The 21,664-nt window shown below is 37.3% G+C and overlaps 1 protein-coding gene across 1 annotated transcript in view; it reads left to right on the forward strand.

The window, feature by feature from the left end:
* The window catches only part of CD109 (CD109 molecule), a 126,061-nt gene that overhangs the window by 68,267 nt on the left and 36,130 nt on the right, over window positions 1-21,664 (forward strand). Inside the window, exons 11-21 of the mRNA XM_029945229.1 lie at window positions 1,782-2,009; window positions 2,878-2,979; window positions 3,058-3,123; window positions 4,007-4,183; window positions 7,172-7,324; window positions 12,685-12,759; window positions 13,187-13,247; window positions 16,939-17,080; window positions 17,978-18,095; window positions 19,519-19,632; window positions 21,061-21,279. Coding sequence (XP_029801089.1) covers window positions 1,782-2,009; window positions 2,878-2,979; window positions 3,058-3,123; window positions 4,007-4,183; window positions 7,172-7,324; window positions 12,685-12,759; window positions 13,187-13,247; window positions 16,939-17,080; window positions 17,978-18,095; window positions 19,519-19,632; window positions 21,061-21,279 — 1,455 coding nt within the window. The remainder of the gene's footprint in view (window positions 1-1,781; window positions 2,010-2,877; window positions 2,980-3,057; window positions 3,124-4,006; window positions 4,184-7,171; window positions 7,325-12,684; window positions 12,760-13,186; window positions 13,248-16,938; window positions 17,081-17,977; window positions 18,096-19,518; window positions 19,633-21,060; window positions 21,280-21,664) is intronic.

Raw genomic sequence — 21,664 nt, forward strand, 5'->3', positions numbered from 1 at the left:
TTGAATTGCTACATCAAAGCTTTTTATAAATTACTAGAAAGAATTAGATGTTAATAAAAAGATTTCAATTTCAGTTTAATTTTCATAGTGACTAATTTTAGTTCTAGCAGTGATGTTGCATTAAAATTTATTAGCAAATCTATTATTATTATTATTTGAGTTAATACTTATTAAGTGAATTTTGCCAATGTGCAAGGCAGGGTGCTGGGTGGGGCTTATAGAATTAAGAAGAACCCAGTCCTTACCCTGGATTCATGGTTTTTGTGATGGTGACAAATATGATTTACGGCAGATAAGGTCAATATCATGAATACATTTCTGTAGTGATTTAAAGAAGGGGCTGGCAAACTTTTCTGCAAAGGGCTAGATAGTAAATATTTTTTAGCTTTGTGGGACATACTGTTTCTGTGATAGCTATACCTAATTCAGTCATTGTAGCATAGAAGCAGCCATAACTACTTTGTAACCAAATGAGGGTGATTACTAATAAAGGGTGGTTATTGTCTAATAAAATTTTATTTACAAAAAGACTGGATTTGGCTTCCCTGCCTGCCATAGTTTGCTGATCTCGAGTTTAAAGAAAGAAGGTGTCACTTCTTGTTGAATGGGTCAAGAGAAGTTTTAGATAATTCCCGATTTCAGTGATCATATAATTTAGTTTGAAAAGGCAAGAAAAAAAAAACCCCTTGAGGCTGCAAATGGTAACTTCCAAATGAATAGAGTGAAACATTGAGAATTTGGGGAGGAAGAGTTGGCTTTGGGATACAGATGAGGGTCATTAAAGGATGCTTTATGGAAGGGGAAAATATAAGCTATTTGTTAAAGATAGTAGGATATTTGGTGTAGGGGTGGGAATTGGAGAGCGAGATGAGTTGAGACACCTGCATCACAGGTTCAGGTGCCTTCACCTGGATCTGTACAATTGTAGCAGAGATTTTGCGTCCAGGAGTGCTGAGAGAGAAAACGGGGGTGAAGTGTTGGGAGTTGTAGAGGATCCTAAATGGCACATGCATGTTTTTGAACTTTATGGTTTAGTCAGTGAAGAGCCTAGGAGCCTTATGAATGTGGGAGGGGTATGGCGAGAGCAGTGTTCCAGGGAGACCGATTGGGCTGTGTGTGGGAGGATGGCTGTAGCCCAGGTGTGAGGTGGCGAGGAGCCTCGAGGGGATGGATGTGCAAGTGGACGCAAGACTTGGTGTATATTGGATTTGGGAGGTGGGAAGAGGGAGGGAGAAATTCAGAGGTCTTAAATAGGTAGAATTGCAGTGTTAACAAAAATAGAAGAGGCAAGATGGTTGCTCAGTTACAGATGTACTGAATTTGGGGTAACGGGGATATACAAGTTGAAATTTCCTCCAAGTAGAAATTGGAGGTGTTGAGTATGAGCTCAGGAGCCAGGTGAGGAAAGCAGTAAGAGGAATGAGATCTTTGAGAAAAAAAGAAGCACAGATAACTGGTAATTTGACCTTGACAAATCCTCATTTAGGGACAGGTAGGAGGAGCCCCAAAGGACACTGTGAATATGGAGAAAGAGGGCTTTGAAACAAAGAAGGCTATTGTGAAGCCATGGAAGGCAAGAGAAGCAATAATATCAAGAAGGGAATGATGTAGTGTTGGATGCCACCTTAAGAGAATGCTTCATTTGGAAGTTAGGGTAATGCCAACAATTTTTGAGAGTTCAGTTTCATGGGAATAGCACAGATGGGAACTGGATTCAACTGAACTTAAATTCTTTGCTTTTCTTGTTTCCCGTTTTTAAACTGTTGTGTTTTGAAAATTAGGTGAAGGTAACCCGTGCTGATGGCAATCGACTGACTTTTGAAGACAGAAGAAATAATGTAGTTATAACAGTGACACAGAAAAACTCTTCTGAATACTGGAGCAGATGGAGCAGCACCAGAAGCCAGGATATGGAAGCTGTCCAGATCATAAATTATACTGTCCCTCAAAATGGAATCTTTAAGATTGAGTTCCCAATCCTGGATGATTCCCATGAGCTACATTTAGAGGTGCCATCTGTTTCTCATCATTATGTTGCTGCAACAACATCATTGAAATTGTAATCTCGTGGTAGGCACTCAACCCATTAGAGGTCAAAGTGCACAGGAAGTAGGAAATAGACACATGTTTCTATTTTTAAAAAATGAGGGAAAGTGTTAAAAGTAATTTAATGACAGTGGGTGAGAGGTAGGCCAAATGGTCTACCCCTCACCAAATGCTTCCTTATAAGTTCATTCTGAAGAGCACAGTAAAATATAGTAATCTGAAGGTATGATGAAGAAGCTCCCCAAATTCCCAGCCTAGATTGGTTTTCAGCCATTTGAAAGTGTATTTTGGCGGAAGCTGAAATGAAAAAGGAAAATAATTTTTTAAACCTACATTCCTTTGCTGAGTTCTTTCTCAGAGTGGCTCATCTGAGACCCCCAACCATTTCTGCTGTCTTTCTTTTCGTTACTTGGTTCTGCCACACGTTTGGCCCTTTGAGTTCTACACTGTTGGTAAATCACATGGGCTGATATGATTTCTTGCTTGTAAATGGACTGTGTGTTGTGGAAAAAAGGAAAGGAGTCTTTTCTCATTTGTTCTCTCTTTTTGCCATGTTTCCTGATAATATGCTTTTGTTTCTGAAATAAGTTTGGACTATGCTTTTTCCTCTTAGATTATGGTGCAGAAGACCCTCTTCTGTGTTTTAAAGCTGTCACTTTCTTTATAGTATAAGCTATAAAATGATGAAGGGTCAATGGCTGGGGAACAGATTTTTCCAGCAAGAAAAAAGGAAAAGTGCATTTACCTCTCAGGAACTGTAAAACAGATAGTACCTTTTCCCAGGGTGTTACTACAGATGAAAACTTATAGTTCCCTTTTCTTTTGTTATAGGCCTCTTTTCTTAATAGTGTGAGTAGCATGGCCGTTTATGGTATGTTTAAGTCTCCCAGTAAAGAATACATCCAGCTAAAAACAAGAGATGAAAATATAAAGGTAATGCTTGAAATCAGTTGTAATTACAATATAATTTTGCCATTAATATGTGTTTATTAATTAAGATTTTTTTTCTAGGTGGGATCACCTTTTGAGTTGGTGGTTAGTGGCAACAAGCCACTAAGGAAGGAGTTAAGCTATATGGTAACCTCTTAGAGAATCTAAAAATTTATTATCTCTTATAGAACCATCTCAAATAAGCTACCTGATGTCTACCTTATGTCTATACTAAACTCACTAATTTTTGTTTATTTTTTAAAGTTTATTCATTTATTTTGAGAGAGAGAGAGAGAGAGAGAGAGAGAGAGAGAGAGAAAGAGAGAGTTGTGTGTGTACGAGCAGGGAAGGGGCAGAGAGAGAGGGAGAAACAGAGAATCTCAAGCAGGCTCCACACCGTCAGTGTGGAGCCCACAGGGGGCTCGAACTCACAAATTGTGAGATCATGACCCAACTGAAACCAAGAGTTAGACACTTAACTGACTGAGCCACCCAGGCGCCCCTAGACTAAACTCACTAATTTTTAAAATTCAGCCTCATACCCTTTAGCTTACCCTTTTTATACTGCAATCAAAATTTCTTTTTTCTCTTTTCACTTACATTTGCATTTCCAGTTTAAGATGGATGATTAAATCTTGCATTATGTTTAAAATTAAATTTCTATGAGATAATCCACATAAGTTCATTGTAGAAAATATAAAGTATGAGAAAAACAAAAAAGTAAAAATTGCTACCCACAGCTTTGAATCTTTCTAATTCAGCTCTCTCCAGTGGTGCTCTATGTTCTCTACTCAAAAATAAATGAACTGTGAAGCTACTCATGTCTCAGTCAGTTATTTATCTTATCCTTTTCTGTTTCCTAGCTTATACTCTGTCTGTTGGTCAGGGAGGTTTCCTTGCATTAAAAAATGCTTTGAAGTTGGTTTAAGTCAACAGTTGGGTGTATGGTTAAAACTGTAACAAATGTAGCTGCAGTTAAGAGTCTCATTAGCTTTGGCATAAAATGAAACTGTTCTGCTTCTCTTTTCAGGTCGTATCCAGGGGACAGTTGGTGGCTGTAGGCAAGCAAAATTCAATGACCTTCTCTTTAACACCAGAGAATTCTTGGGCTCCAAAAGCCTGTATTATTGTGTATTATATTGAAGATGATGGGGAAATTATAAATGATGTTCTAAAAATTCATGTTCAACTTGTTTTTAAAAATGAGGTAAGATTTAAGATAATGATATGAGAAGAAAACTTCATACTAGTGAAGTCGGAGAAATGTAATTTTTTTTAGAAAAGTATCATTAAATAACCCTGGTTAGAAGTTTATATTCATTTCTAGAACTATGGTTAAATCCCTTCGTTATTGTTACCACATATGTATTTTCACATGGGGAATCATCTGGCAGTGTAGGTCTTATTTGTAAGTTATGATTCTTGGCTTTAGGACTTTAACTCAATTTCATGAAGCTATTTCAGGATTTCTCAAATGGCGGAGTCGAGATTGCTCTGGCAAGCGGGTCCTGCGGCGATACAGACTTGTGTGGTGCTGATATTGGTGTGAGAGTGAAATGCAGGGCATGTAGGAATGAGGCCATCAGCACTGATATGTAGAAGCAGAGCCCGGATTTGGTTTACCCTTTTCATGGGCCTGGAAACTAACCCAGAACAGATTTACATGAAGCTTGGCTACCTTGCATGTGGAGATCTGTGTGGAGTTTGGGCTCCCAAAGCGCCAGGGATTTTTATAACTTAAGGTGTATGGCTTGTTTGGGACACCCCCTTGAGCCCCAACTTTGAAAAGTAACCTAGCTGAAAGAGTGCATGATGGAATTGAATCATCTAGTGCATAATAAAATGAGCCACTGTTCTCACTGAAAGCTGCTGCCTTCTCAGGTTGTTTTAAGCAAAATAATCATTGTTTTAAAAAGCATTGATTTGCAAAGTACAGTTCTTTGATAGCATTTCTGTTTGCTTAATTTGTTAAGTTCTGAGTAGTCATACATGTCTTTAGTTGACAATTGTTAATTAACTTTGTCAGAATAGAATACAAACTTCTATTTTTCATTTTATGAAAAGCTTTTTCAAAGATAATGGTATACTCTGTTATTTTTCAAGTGCAAATTTTGACTTCTAGTGATTCCATTAATCCCCTAACAAAGATGAATTTTAAAGTAGGAGTCAGACTTGATACGGAAGCATACATTTCTGAAAGTGAGACCAAGTTTTTAAAAAGTTATAGTATAAGAGGTTGTTGGCTTTGAGGAAGCAGAGTGTATAAACAGCATAATTTCAAGAAATTTCTTAGATATGAAGATAAGAAATATAATTTCAGTTATATTTGCAAAGATATATCTTTCTCTACTTTTATTTTTAAGTGATCTCTATACCCAACTCGGGGCTCAAACATACAACCCAGAGATCAAAAGTCATGTGTTCTACTGACTGAGCCAGCCAGGCACCCCTCTTTCTCTACTTTTTATAGGTTTATTACATTACTCACAAAGAAACTACAAATTTGAAATTAGAATATATTTAAGCAAGGAAAAATTAGCAAGTCTTTTGGATGTTCAGTAATAACTGAACGGGATGGGATGTGGAAGGCACAAGAGATGGAGGTTTAGAAATCATCCACTCACAAATGTTCGTGGAAGCCATGGGGTCTCGGAGGTGCAGAGTCCAGAGTGAGAAGTACAGGTTGGAACATGTGGCTCTCCTCCCCTTCATTTTGGGTATACATGGGGAAACTTAAACCAAAAGTAAACTAGATACAGTGGTATAAGGGGTATATGTATAAAAAATTTCACTGGACAAATTAAACAGGCAAGTCTTTATTCAAGAGTGTTGCAATAGGGGAGAGAGATTGAATTCAACTTCATTAAAATGAACGCAGGAGAGGTTATTTATTTTTTTATTTAGAGAAAGCATAAGTAGAGGAGGGGAAGAGAAAGAGAGGGAGAGAGAGAGAATCCCAAGCAGAGTCTACACTGTCAGTGTGGAGCCCAATGCAGGGCTCAAACCCATGAACTGTGAGATCCTGACCCAAAGTCAGACACTTAAATGACTGAGTTGCTCCAAAAGGCAGTAGAGTTTTAAGCAGTGAATGAGCTTGTGGAAAAGTATTGGAGGACGCTGAGGGGAGACTGGTCAATGTGATTAGGCCATCTGTGTTTGCTAACCGGCAATATGTAAGTTAGGCTCCTCTCCACCCACAGAGCCTGGGAGATCAATCAGAGATTCTTTTTTTTTGGTGATTACATTTCAAGGGATTGGCTCCCAGGTCCTTGGGGAAGACATTCCTGGATTGTACAAGTGCCAGGAGGCTGGGAGAAGATTTACATTTCAAAGGGGCAGAGAAAGAATTTACCATTGCCTGTTTTCTAAAGTAAATGCTGTAAGTAAGGGGAGAATCAGGGGCTTATGGTCAGGAAGAAGCCTGTCTAGTGTTCAGTCAAGTTGAGGGGAACAGTAAGGCCATTTTGGTCAGGCAGTGCAGTCACTGCAGCAGTGAGATGTTGAAATGGAGCTAGACAACCATGAACCTTCTTTGTGTGAAGGGGCCTCATGACAAAGCCATTCAGATTTGCTAGGGTGAGATGATTGAGGCTCATTAAGAAGTACAAGTTAGGATCATGTTTTAGTGAATGTGATGAACAGAGGCAGTTCAGGCAGCCATGGGGGACAGAGCATTGGGTCCAACTAGTGTTTGGTCTGATCCCCTCTTCTGCCGGAGAGACATCCTCTTGTCCCCAGCCCAAGGAGTTTGTGAGTCCCCAAGGGGCCTCTCACTTGACTCACTTCTAAGTTCAGGATACCAGCACGTGGGCATCTTCAGTTTCTCTCCTCTTTCCTGTTCCTCCGCCAGGATACTGGCCTTCCCCGAGTGTGCCACACACCGCTGTCTTCTCTTTAGAACTGGCTGGGGCTGGGGGTGTGGGATGGAGAAAGGGAAGAGGAGGAAAGGCAGAGAAGTGAAAGATAATTCAGATTAATGCTACTGTGAGAAGTTCCATTCCTAGCAAATATTGTAAAATTTTTTTTTAAATTCCTTTCCCTAGAGAAGGCTTTACGTATGGTTTTAGAATGATCGCTGAGTCAAGGCAGATGGAGAATCTGCTAGATTTTGAGTCCTTGAACTGCTATTGGTAAGACATGTAAGTAATGCTTTAAAAAAGTTACAGAAATCAATCCTGTTTTCTCCCTTTCTTAGATAAAGCTGTTTTGGAGTAAAGCTCATGCTGCACCATCGGAGAAAGTCTCTCTTAGGATCGCTGTGACACAGCCAGACTCCATAGTTGGGGTTGTAGCTGTTGACAAAAGCGTGAATCTGATGAATGCCTCAAACGATATTACAATGGAAAATGTGAGTGTAGCTATTTTTTCATTACAAAAAAAAATGCTAAAAGAGCAAAAAAGAAACTTTATTGCATTAGTTCAAAGTATCTAAGGGAAATTTCATTGGTTCCTTTTCAAGTATAAGTCAGTAATCAGCAAAGCTTCCAAATAAAAAGGATTTGCATTCTGGTTGTTATATTGGAGAGAGGCTTATGAGGTGAAGTGTCTTTGCTGTCTTACATGAGAGATGCCATCTAGAGTTTTCCCTCATTTTCATACTGTATTTGAATTTAAGACTCTCATGAAAGTACCAGGACATTGACTTGGACAATTCCAGGTGACATTGGAGAAGAGAGCTTTAGATAATTTTGAAGTACTTTCTATTTTGTTTATACATATTGGTTATATATAATTTACAGTCTTATTCTAGTGTATTGAGGGAGTGAAATTGTGTCAATTTGCAGAAAACTTACAAAGAAATATATAAACCTCTCGTGTTACATAAACGAATCCTCTATTCATTAATCACTTTTTCTTGTAAGTTCATTATTGTTCATTTTTCTTTGTAAGTTCTTGATGTATTCTTGTATATATCCTTTGATATACCCTAGCCATTGTTGAAATCTAGATTGTATAACCTATGTCCATTAATTAAGTGTAGTGATTAACAACATATAAGAAGAAAGATATAAATGTTTAGGCTAAATTGGTCATCTTGAGAAAAATTATATATTTTTTCAGTTTATAAAGCTAATTTTTCACAATCCTTATAAAAAAAGACTCACTTAAAACAAATTGGTCATTTTTTTCTCTTGATTTAAAAAAAATCATGTTATTCTAAAAAGTCTGTAGTATTTGCATTTGATTTAACTGAATTTAGTAATATCTCTCATTTTATAGCTTTTTAAGTGTTTTAAGTATACTATTTCATTTTTGTTTTCCTGTGTATGTGCATGTACACACACACACACACATACACACACACACACACCTGTCTAGTGCTTCTGCCATGTTTTTGTCTTTGTCTCTTTGTCTCTCTGTCTTTTAATGTCTTTACATAAAATTTTGTCATATATTAAGATTGCTATCCCAGCTTTCTTTTGGTTCAACTTTGCTGGTGTATTTTCTGCCTTTTTATTTTCAAGCATTTATAAGTCTTTCTTTAAGTTTATCTTATAGGTAGCATGTTATTTTATTTTGTTCTTGTTTTTTAATGTCTGGTAGTCCATATCTTTTAATAAGCTTATATAACACATTTAGAAGTATGATAATTCTTGTCCTGTTTAGAACTTATTTCTACTCTATTTCATATTTTTATTTTTTTATTTTTTAAATATAATTTATTGTCAAATTGGCTAACATACAGTATGTAGAGTGTGCTCTTGGTTTGGGGGGTAGATTCCCATGGTTCATCATTTAATACAATATCCAGTGCTCATCCCAACAAGTGCCCTCCTCAATGCCCATCCCCCATTTAAAAATTTTAAATGTAATACTTTCCCCCCCTCTTTTTATTTTCTCATTTCCGTGGGTTAGATCAAATTTTATTCTTCTGGTTTGTAAGTTAAGCATTCTGTTATTGTTCCTATGACAGATGCCCTTAACTCATGAACCATATTCCTATTTATTTATTCTTCTTGATTTCTTAAGACTATCAAAATTTCCGTCTTCATCTAATAAGATGAGCATTTTTAGTGTGTTCTCATTTTCCTTTTTTAAAAAATATTTAATGTTTACCTACTTTTGAGAGAGAGAGAGCACAAGAGCGTAACCAATAAGCAGGGGAGGGGCAGAGAAAGGGAGACAGAATCCGAGGTGTCAGCACAGAGCCCCGTGTGGGCTTGAACTCGGGAATGGTGAGATCATGACCTGAGCTGAAGTCCGCCGCCTAACGACGGGGCCACCCAGGTGCCCCAGTATGCTCTCATTTTCTTGCACATCCTTTTCACCTTCTTCTCCAATCCCGGCCGTACCGTGTGGGGCTTGTACAGGATTGTAATTCTGTGTCAGTATCGATGGCCCTTGCAGTCTATGCTCTTCCTTCATTTTTTAATTCTCAAAATTTACATCTGTTATTTCTTCATATATTTCCTCTTCTTCATTTAAGTTTTTCTCTTCTGCTGAGACTCTTGTTATTCATTGATTGGCACATCTACTTCCATTCTCCATTATCTCTTAGTTTTTTGTTTTATGTTTGCTAACTCTTTGACTTTTCTGTTTTCTTTTGAGAGAGCTTCCCAGTTGACTCTGCTTACTGATCACCTGTCATTTGTATCTATCCCCCTTTGATTTGTTATATTGGGTTCTTTATAGCAGCTATTATATTTTTAATATATTATCTTCATTGGGTTCTTATCTTTTCTTCTTTTTTTAAATATTCCTAATACTTTCCCTTATCCCCTTATGTATATTTACCATGTTTATTTTAAAATCTTGAATTGGTCTTTTCAATATTTCGTATCACATGTTATGTGTTGTCCAGCTGGCTGTCTTTTATGGAAGTCATACTCTTGGATGTAGTTCACTCGGCAGCTACTTTGATATTGTCCCTTGGGGAAGGCTGAACTCCCCAATAAAGAGGGGGAGGGGTCAAGCTGAATTCAGGGGCTAGAGAACTACTCTTGATCATCCCTGTGTGCTGCTGGCTTTTATTCAATGTTTCATTTTTAAGCTCTTAGGGAAAAGTATCACTAAGAAGAGGCAGTCTCTTGGGGTCATGATCCGCCAGCTTTTAGGGTTTGCAGTGCAGAGGAAGAGTGATTCTGCCTATATGTTTTCCTCATTTTCTCCACCAGAAGGGCAGAGGTGCTGACCTGGAATTATCTTTCCTGCACTTACACATTGTAGGCTGCAGCTGCAGCTGCTGATTTTGGCAGTGAAAATGCAAGGAAGGGTTGTCCCAAGGCTGCTTTCTGGAAAGAAGCAAGAGCAGAATTTAAAAACCTTTTCTCCTGCCTTTAGCAGCTTTCTGCCACCCACTTTCTCTCAACACACCAGTTAAAGTTATCTTTTACCCCTCCCAGGGTTTCTCATACCACTCATTCAAGTTTCCAACTTGCTTTTCTTGTTTCTCCAAGGTTGGCTCTGGAGAAGGGCATCAGGAGCCTGTGGTAATAGACCATTTTGGCTTCTTTTGTTCTTGTTACATTTGTATGTGGTGCTGAGCACTTTGGGGAAATTGAAGAGTGCTAGATATTCCAGAAATACTTTTCAGACATCAGCTTTTGCTCCAGTTTTGGCAATGCCTTTTTATTGTGCCAGTGAGAAAAAGAGGATTTTTTTTTTTTGAGATAGATACTTCTTCCTAGAGACATTCCATTGATTCATCTCCGTCAGCGGAAGGCGATCTTGTATGTATTTGTGTCCCATAGCAGAGTTTAAGTCTTGGGACTAAAATCTTTTCTCTCCATTATGTCTGGCTCTCACTCTATTGTCTATAGTCGGGCTGACTGTATTTGCCAGTTTGTTGAGATATTGTGAAATTTTTTTTTCTCTTTCTGTTGTTTTCTTCTTGGTGCCTGTTCTAGCACTGTGTTTGCTCACCAACGATGTAGCAGTGGTTGTTTTTGGGCAGAAACAGTGGATGCAGGTGTTTGATTTAATTTTTAACGTTTATTCATTTTTGAAAGAGACAGAGTGTGAGCAGGGGAGGGACAGAGAGAGAGGGAGACACCATCTGAAGCAGGCTCTAGGCTCTGAGCTGTCCGTACAGAACCCCATGTGGGGTTTGAACCCATGAACCGCAAGATCATGACCTAAGCTGAAGTCGGCTGCCTAACTGACTGAGCAACCTATGTGCCCCAGGGGTTTGATTTTAACCGTGTTTTTTTTTTTTAACAAAAATTTTATTTATTTATTTATTTTGAGAGAGACAGAGACAGCATGAGTGGGGAAGAGACAGAGAGAGAATCCTAAGCAGGCTCCATGCTGCCTGTGCAGAGCCTGATGTGGGGCTTGAACTCATGAAACCAGGAGATCATGACCTGAGCTGAAATCAAGATTCAGACGCTCACTGAGCTACCCAGGGGCCCCAAACATGGCTGTTTTTAAAACTTGTAGTTAGAATCTTTCATGATTTGTATTCCTGCCTTTGTCTTAATTTGTCTAGTTAATGATAATGTGAATAAGGGAGCTACATTGAAATAGTTACCAACCAGGGTATGACATCTTAACTTTTATTATTGTGGTGAAATATATGTATCATAAAATTTGCCATTTTAACCATTTTTAAAAGACAATTCAGTGGCATTAATTACTTTCATGTTGTACAACCATCATCACTATCTTTTCCTAAAACTATTTTTTATCACTCCAGACTCTGTAGCCATTAAGTGGTAACTCCATTTCCACCTTCCCCAGCCTCCAGACACCTCTAATCTACTTCTGTCTATATGAATTTGCCTAGTCTAGACATTTCATAAAAGTGGAATCATATAAAATTTGTCCTTATGTGTCTGCCTTATTTCACTTAGCTTAATGTTTTCAAGATTCATCCATGTTGTAGCATGTATCCGAACTTTATATTTTCTTATGGCTGAATAATATTCTATTTAATGTATATACCACATTTTTCTTATCCATTCTTCTGTTGATGGATGTTTAAGTTGTTTCTATCCCTTCATTATTGTGATTGATGTCACATGAACATTGGCATGCACGTATCTCTGAGTACCTGTTCTTTTCAGCATATATATTGGGGTGGAATTTCTAGGTCATAGTCCAATCTGTGTTTATCTTTTTTGGGAGCTGCCACTCACTCTTTTAGCCTATTTTACTCACTCTTACTAGTAATGAGTGCTGTTCTTAAAAAAAATATAGCGTTGCTAATGTAATAATGCAAATATCTCAATGTTGAAAAAACTACTCATTGGTGTTATAATTTGCACTGCTTTGATTATCAGCGAGGTTGAATTTTTTCTGCTTGTTAGTAATATACATTTCTTTGTTGTAAATTGCTTTGTAAATTCTTTTTGTTATTAAAAATGTAGTTAAGTGAGATTTTGCAGAACTTAACATTAACCATCAAATTTAACCCATTTATTTCTGCCAGAAGTATGGGTTGTTTTCAATTCTTACCCCTGTGAGTTGGTTTAGAAATTGACATTTAAATTGACATTTAAGTTCCTCCTGGGCAAACGTCAAGCTCACATTTCTTAGGAACTCTGGATTACTGAACAGAGTGAAAATAAGTCAAAAGAATAAATGTAATTTTAGCTGATCGGATCATGAACAAGGCATTAAAAGATTTGTTATTGTTCCATTTATGTCATTTTCAATTTAGGTAAGTGTGTGGACTGTGTGTTATCTAAGTGACATACAAGAAATATTGCAGAGGGCAGCGCAGTTTGATACAAGTCAATTCATTCCACATATTTATCTTCTCCTTAGGTGGTCCATGAGTTGGAGCTCTATAACACAGGATATTATTTAGGCATGTTCATGAATTCCTTTGCAGTTTTTCAGGTATGTTTAGCTTGTTATATAATTTGAAAAGATATTAATATCTTTTACTATTGCAAACACCTTCAGAATTAATTATCTGAATTATGAGATGTTAACCTTTTGTTGAGTGTGTTGTTGAAGTATACGGCGTGTTATATAAGTGTAATTTGAAATGGAAAGATAATCAACCTTCCAATTTTAAAAGCAAATGGAAAAAGTCCTTGTGTGTGTGTGTGTGTGTGTGTGTGTGTGTGTGTATCTGTATCTTTGGATGAGAGAAGAGAGAGAATACTCATGTATGTACCTAAATTCTCAAAAATGAGAGTAAAAAAATACTTTCACATCTGTATAAAAAAAATTGAACAGAGTGAATTTGGAAAACTGCTGTGACATTTTACAGAGCATTTAAACTTTTATTTTAAATGAAAATTAAAATGATTCTTTCTAGGAATGTGGCCTCTGGGTATTGACAGATGCAAACCTTATGAAGGATTACATTGATGGTGTTTGTAAGTAGAACCTGGCAATGTGCTTTCAAAGTATTTAAATCTTTCATTTCAGGTATTTAAAATTACTTATAAGTATGGATACTTTCTGGTTGGATATGGATACTGTGATTTTCATTTTTCTATTCTCTTTTCCTAAAGTCTTTGGAATTTAATGTGCATCTGGGCCATGACATGGAATATTTGTATGGGCTTCAGTCTAGATTTTTGAAATGAATGCTTTCCATTTGATCCCTGTAGTTGTATGAAATGGTCATTTTTTGGGACATATTGGAAGATCCTATGCTTTCAATTTGTACTGCAAACTGTAATATTATTTTGGAATTAGATAAAAGGAACAATGTATTTTTGAAACATTTTTGTTCTCTAGCATTTTGATGTTCACCTAGAATATAGCCCAGATAACATAAGTTTGTTGGTACATGCAGTGTGCATGTGTACGCACGTGCGCGCACACACACACACACACACACACACACCCTCACCTAGAATATAACCCAGATGCCATACCTATGCTGGTACATGCGGAGACACACGTACATGTCTCATCAGTCAGAGTTCTTCCTGGGCAGGGCTACATCTGTACATCATAGTTCCCTTTATTACAGAATAGAGTTGCCACCCAACTAATAATAAGAGTGCTTTTAGGAGCAAGTCAAATGTTTGGACTGAAGGAAGTGTGTAAATGAGAATGGTTAACTCCAGGAGTTTTTTTTTCTTTTAGGTAACATTATGCTAATATCATCTTTTAAGGCTCCAGAACTCTCATAATTTCTATCCCTGATTCAGTGTTCCTGTCAGATGTTCTCAGTTACTCAACACTAAGCCCCAGCGTCTCCAGCTTTGGCTGATTTTTGACAGTACAGGATACCTGAGCCTACATCCTGAAGCAAAAAGATCATTTTATAATATTAAAAATTTTTACGAAGTCATTATGCTCTCTGTGTATTAAAGATAATATGGTATGGGTAGCTTTCTTCATGTAACAATCCATCCTAGACACCTTCTAAGCAATCTTTTTCCATTTTCTCTTTGTCAGTATCCACTATTCCCCGTCTTTTTTCATCTTTACTTATCAAACCCTGATTTCCAGTATAATACTCATTCTATTGTTAGTAATAGTTATTGTATTTTTTTACCTTTCCTAAGAATTTTCTTCTACCTTTTTCCCCCCACTGTTTAACAGAAGAAACTCGATAGTCTTACTAGTATACTGTGTCCCAACAAGCCTTCTCAAGTGACTGGCATTCATTTTTCTGCTTCTCTTCTGGATCTGGGTTTCTAGGGACATAGTGTATCTTGCAGTCACCACTATGGCTTCAGCAGTCACTCAAGGTCATGTTATCACTGGAACACTGGTCTACTTTTTTTTTTAATGTTTTATTTATTTTTGAGACAGAGAGAGACAGAGCATGTGCGGGGATGGTCAGAGAGACAGGGAAACACGGAACTGGAAGCAGGCTCCAGGCTCTGAGCTATCAGCACAGAGCCCAATGCTGGGCTTGAACCCACGAATGTGAGATCAGGACCTGAACCGAAGTTGGAGGCTTAACCGACTGAGCCCCTCAGGTGCCCCAACACTGGTCTACTTTTAACATTTCAAATGCCTATCCTTCCACCTTGGATATTTCCTCACTCCCTTAAATCTATGGAATGTCTTCTTTGTCCTTACTAGAGACCAAATATCTTCTTTGGTCTTGACTTCTGGTTATTCTGGGTTATTGGCTCCTTCTGCTTTTACTTTCCTTCAATACTTGGCCTGGACCACATGATTATTCAATTTGGAAGCATTCTTCCCTAGTTCCTTGTCCTTCCGTGACATCTTCTTCATTGACCCAAACTCTGGAACATCTCGACTGTTTACCTTATGCCTCTGTTTCTGCATCCCACAAATACCTTGAATTCAGTATGTCACAGGTCAAGTTTATGATATTCTCTCTCTTTACAACCTTGCTTTTCGTTAATATAATTTTACTGATTTATGAATCTTTGAATTGATATAATTTCATATCTATGTTAATGAAATCATCATTTACCTAGATGTCTAAATTAGAAACCCAGAACTCATCCTTAATTCCTTCCTCTTTGTCAGATGTGGAATAGCATGGTAGTTAAGAAAGGGATTGCCATCACATACTTCTGCCTTTAAATTCTGGTGTTTTGAACCTGAGAAAATCAACGAACCTCTCTAAACTTCAAATTTCCAATTGAAATATAGTACTACTAATATTATTGGCATTACAGGGTTATTATGGGTCTACATTCAAAAGCATTTAAAATGGATGACACATGTTTAGCACTTTTAGAAGTCTGCAGTTACCTACTCTTTTATTCCTCAGACTCAGTGTGTTATTCATTATTTAATGGATAGTGACAATATTAATTGCATGCCTAGTATGTATGAGGCAATGAGATTTCAACTCCATCTAGTGAGGCCCAACAACATATAATCAGAAGAGCGTGCTGAGGCCTGTGGTGGGGGAAGTCAGCATGCCATGGGCATCCACAGAAGTCATCCACGCAAGAGGCAGAGCAGAATCATCTCTTGAGACTTTTCTTCCTCTCCTCTGCTTGGTTTCAGGCCCTTGTCAGTGTCTTTTTGACTGTTGCGGTAGCCTCTTAACCAACTATTTTGCCTGCCTCCTTTTCCTCCAGTGCTAAACCATTGTTCACACTGATGTCAGAGTTATTATAAAACATGAGCTAGTGGAATAGATCATGTTTCTAATTTATTCTAAAACCTTCAATGGATCAAAATTGCTTACAGGATTAATCTAAGTCCTTCAGCATGGGATATTTGATGTTTAATATCTGGATCTAGCCATTCTTTCTCTTCTCATTTTATGCCACTCTTCCCTAATACTCACTGTCATACTCTGGACATGCCTTTGTACTTAGGTTACTTCCCCTGTGTCCCCTTCCCATATGAGGTACTCTTTAACTGGAGACTTAAAGAAAACAGAATAAAACCTCCCCTCTAAAACCCCTGCAAAATGAATTTTCCCCCCGCTATACTGTTTTCATCATTCAGATTTTGGATAAAATCAGCCATTATTGTGCACAATAGGCATTTATTAATGTCTTTGTCACTCTTCCATGTTTCCTACAGTTTTCTATTTGTCTCCAATAGACTACGAGTGAAGAAGCTCACTGCATTCATCTTTGTATCTCTAGTACCGACTATAGTCCATCTTTTTACATTTTATTTTGAAATAATTATAGACTTCTAGAAAAGTTGAAGAAATAGAAGTAGGTGCTCCAGAGTTTGTATGGTAACATGGCCTTTTTAAAATTAGTAAACGGGATGATTGTGGCATCTTATGGCTGGTGTGGCCAATGGTAATCGGCAGTAGGGAGCTGAAAAGAGAATAGCAAAATTGAAAGAAACTTAAAAAATGCGATTTAACTTATTTTTTAGCAACTTCACTGTAAGTATTTTTTCAGGTGTTGGCCATATGGACAGGAAGCATTTTTTTTTTTTTAAGTTTTGGCACTGCTGTAACTGGCCACAGTGCCTTGGGTAAGTCAGTTGACTTCTGTGGGTCTCAGGTGTTTCATCTGTAAAATGAGAAGGTTGGATAAGATGAGCTCTAAAGTCCCATTCAGCTGAGGGATGCTGCAATTCCATGGACTAAGTTTATAATCCTTCTCCACAGTGACTTTTTTCCTAACAGTTGCCAATGTTGATTTTTAGATGACAGCATAGAACTTGCCGAGAGGTTTGTGGAGGAAAATGAAGGATACCCGATAGATTTTCATGACTTTTCTTCCGTTAGTGATCTACATGTCAGAAAGCATTTTCCAGAGACTTGGATTTGGCTAGACACCAACATGGGGTAAAGATTTATAATGTTCCTTGCTCATATATATTTTGTTTTGTGTTATTTTAAAATAAGTTTTGTGTTCTTTCTAATGTTTAAGTACAAACATATTGTGGTTAAAGCTAAATAGACCAAGAGGTTTTTATTTTAGAATGATATTGATTGTTTTTAAATGTAGTATTTAATAAAGCCACATGCAAATTGGGGCAGTGATATTATCATTAAGGAGAAGATAGACCTTCTTCTAAGGAAGGGTGTTTTGAACTTCTTGAAGTCTCATGGTTCTTGTTTGAGAAAATTGCTGAGAGGACACTTGTTGCCTTAGGGTGAGAGGACTCGTGATTACTCTTTCTACCTCGTAGCTCCTTGTAAAACATCCCCATGAGCCATAGGGAGAAGCGAGACAGGTGGTGGAGGGACTCAGCTTAGGTGACAAACATTGGCTATCTGGCCTGATGACTGAGCAGATGAATCATGAAATTTACACATATTTTATAGTCAACCATGTATAGAAACTTGAAATAAGACACAAATCAAAGCTCAAAAACCATTAGCATTGATTGGGATACAGAGGGAAACTTTCATGTAAATTGACAGAAATAAATCAAGTTAAATTTGAAAATATTTATTTATTATCTGTACAACATTTATGAAAATAATGGTCATTCTGAAGGTATAAACATTGTTGAAAGCTTTTAATGGCATATGAGTCAGGATGCAGTATTATGGCCTTATTAAATGACCCATTCCTTGAGAATTTGCTATCTACCATTTCATGCTCACTTAAAAAAAATTTAGATAAGTAAACAACTTGGAAAATTTAAACTCTTCCAAAAATGGTTTAGGTTATGTTGACTTTTTGGAAATGTGTCAGTTCTTTGTGTTGTGACTTTTTAAAAATCTTGCCTTTAGTTCCAAGATTTACCAAGAATTTGAAGTTACTGTGCCTGATTCTATCACTTCTTGGGTGGCTACTGCATTCGTGATCTCTGAGGACTTAGGTCTTGGACTAACCAGAACTCCAGTGGAGGTAGTATATGAAGGAGATGCTTGTGAATGTTAAAGTGCCCAAAGCAAAAAAAAAAAAAAAAGGGTCCACTCTTCAGTGGATTTTCAAAAATAATTGCTTATGATGTTGATCAGTGTTTAGAGCTTCCTTGACTTTTCCTTTTTTTTTTTTTTTATTAGTTTTTTAATTTAGAATGTGAGCTATATTAAACTCCTAATGGTGCTCCGTTCATATTAAGATTTGGGTAAAAGGTTTATTATTGAATGAATCCAAATGTTTCCAAAGTCCAGAAAACAGAGCATTTCCCTGTGTCCCTCTGATAAGGATGAGCAGAACTTCTCAAGATGTCCCCTAGCAGACATGGCTTCACATTTCTGGTCAGACTGCAGCATATGTCACTTCCTGACCCAGTCGCTGGCAAGAGGAACATAATGACCATGTTTGGTCTTAGACCAGTAGTTCTCACCTCTGTCATACCTGAAGCCCCTTTTTTATAACAGATATTTTGTTTTCCCTTTTGCCATCTACAATGAAAGTCATAGAAAATACAGTATACTTATATACTCAATTAAAAAGAAATCTATATGATGCCTTAAGTGAAATATTAGGGAGAAATAAAAGGAAAGTAATGTGTAATAATATATATTACAGTATATGAGTGATCCGTCATAGCTGTACTAGGAGACATACATATTTGACTATTTACTCCAGGCATAGAATCTCCCGTGTGTTACAGCTGCAAATCTAGTTTGATGTACATGTATTGTTTCAGCCCTCAAATACCTTGAGTAGTACCGCCTGCGGTGATATCAGCTTCTGAAACTATGAACAACTTTTGGTAAACTTACAAACAAAACAAAGAGCAGTCTTCTGTTGATTTACAAAATAGCTATATATATGAACAATATGTATTGAGAAATGCTTTGGGTTCATATATAAGTTGGAACTAGGTTTTAAGGTCAGGTCATTATAAGAAGGTACTTTACATGAATGTCTGAAGAGAGATAGTCAAGAGCCATGAGGGACAAGGGACAGTTCTTCTGTCCTGAGCATTACTGACTTCCACCCACTATGTGTCATTAGTACCTCCCAATCATTGTGACAATCTAAGACACTTTCACAAATGTCTAAGTAAACTTCTAGAGGAAATTACTGCTGCCAGTGACAACCATCGGCCTCAACTAATCAACAGTTGCTTTCAGAGGCAGGGTAGGGGCTCAGCTTCCCCTGAAGGATTTGCCACCAATATCAGAATTGGGTCACCCATGAGGAAGTACATGTGCATGTGTATGTTAGAAGGTAGTTTGTTTTCTATTGATAGAAAAGTGGGCATTTCTACATGAAATTATAGGCTTCATAGGTTTTGTGAGATTTACTTTTAATTGCATGAAATGTGAAGCATTTTGACTTTAATAAAATATGTATTCATTGTATTTTTTTTCAGCTACAAGCCTTCCAGCCATTTTTTATTTTTTTGAATCTTCCCTACTCTGTTATCAGAGGTGAAGAATTTGCTTTGGAAGTAACCATATTCAATTATTTGAAAGATGCCACTGAGGTAATGTATTAAAAGTTTTGTTAATCATTAACACTTCAGGGAAAAATGTAGAAAACACACAAGGTTATTAATGTTTAGGCATCTTGGCGTGTAAGCATTTTATACGTTTCTGAGAGATTGAAAATAAACATACTTTGTCAGTGATTTCTACTTATTAATGTCTAAGGATTGTGTTAGTGTATCTGTACTTTCTTAATTTCTTGTGCACATTTTCTTTTTTAGCTACATAACTTCCTCACTGTGTGTGAGGCAGGTCTGTGTCTTTCCTGACTCCCTGTCCTGTTTCCCAGCCTTCCCTCGCACCTGGAGGTACTGCCACTTCTCACTGCCATTCTGTGCTCCTGGACCTGTTCCTCTCGAGATCTGGCCTAACACTAGGATGCCTTTCCTCACCGGTTCTGTTCTGTGTTGTTTCCATGCTTCTCTAGCGTATTTTGTTTTGAATACAGTGTGTTGTTTTGAATACAAGGCTTTGTGTTTTGAGTCATGTGCCTTATGTTTCCTTAGCTGGTCAGTTCCCTGGAAGGCAGGATTAGGCCATGGTTTGTGTTATGCCCATAGTAGTAATAACCAAGTGATTAATTCTTTTAATTCTTACCCCCCCCAGAGTAAGTAGGACTATGTTATTAACTTCATTACATGAAAATGCCACAATCTCATCAAGCACTATGTTTATAAATTATTTTTAAATTGTACTTTTTAACCTAGTCAACAATGGTACATTGTAAAGGGCAAAAGATCTGGAATCAGAAGGCCTAGATTCAGTGTCCCACTCTACCCCTTATCAGCAAATAACTGAATAGCAATTTTCTTATCTGTAAAATGGGAATGATAATTCTTCTCTCTACAGAAAGTATTTTGAGAAACAGATGAGAAAACAAATGGAAAACAATTCATGAAGTGTAAGGCCTAGGTAAAGGCTGTTCTTGGCAAGATTGGCAAATTGGACAGACTTTACAACCAACATATGCTTCAGGACTAATGTCTGTGTCATTCTTTCCTTGAAATAACTTTAGCCAAGACTCTCAATAGATGTAATAATATTTCATCCTGTCTGACTGAGGGTTTTCTTATGGGACAGTGTCTGGGATGACGTGGTTAAATCAGGCTGGTGGCGATGTCATGACATGAAATAACCTTTCTGGCAATCCTTCCCACTCAGAGCCTTCGGATAATGACAGAATTTAATGTTAGTGGGAGTTCAGTGTTAGAAATGGACCCGAAGAGTTTCATTTTCCCATGTATCTTGAGGTGGACAAGGAGAACATAGGAAAAGGAAGTTTTCCCTGATAACCTCATCTTCTCCTTGGCTGAATCTCTGTCTCATCTTCCTCCTTGAGCCTATGGATTAATAGCACTTGATGTGGTAAGGCAACACCTTACTGATGAGTATTTATTATATAAAGCTTTTGATAATTTTCCCTCTAGGTTAAAATAATCATTGAGAAAAGTGACAAATTTGATATTCTAATGGCTGTAAGTGAAATAAATGCGACAGGACACCAGCAGACCATTCTGGTTCCCAGTGAGGATGGGGCAACTGTTGTTTTCCCAGTCAAGCCAACACACCTGGGGGAAATTCCAATCACTGTCACAGCCATTTCACCTACTGCTTCTGATGCCATCACCCAGAGGATTTTAGTGAAGGTAAATAAATGTTTGAATAAATGAAATGGAAATACATAATTGAAAAGGAAACAGAAGATGGTTTTTCTCTTGGTTAGAGTTGTTGGCAAGATCTAGTAGGTCATATCCTCCATCCTCCTGGTCTTGTCTAATTGTTATCTCATCTGTATGTAAAGATACATAATACGTTTTGGAAGTAATCACCTTTTTCCTCTTTAAATTTATGATATGCCTATATAGCAAATCTCTTTTGCAGTCAATTAATTACATTTACAAATTGTGTTACATTAGGGTCCTATTAAATCATGCCAAGTTGATATGTAGATTTTGAATCTACAGTTGTATGTATTTTGAATGTATAGTTAGAAGAAATTTTGTAGATTTTTTTTAGAGAAGGCATTATGTA

Source organism: Suricata suricatta, chromosome 7 (genome assembly GCF_006229205.1).
Source record: "Suricata suricatta isolate VVHF042 chromosome 7, meerkat_22Aug2017_6uvM2_HiC, whole genome shotgun sequence".
In the NCBI taxonomy this organism is placed as follows: Eukaryota; Metazoa; Chordata; class Mammalia; order Carnivora; family Herpestidae; genus Suricata; species Suricata suricatta.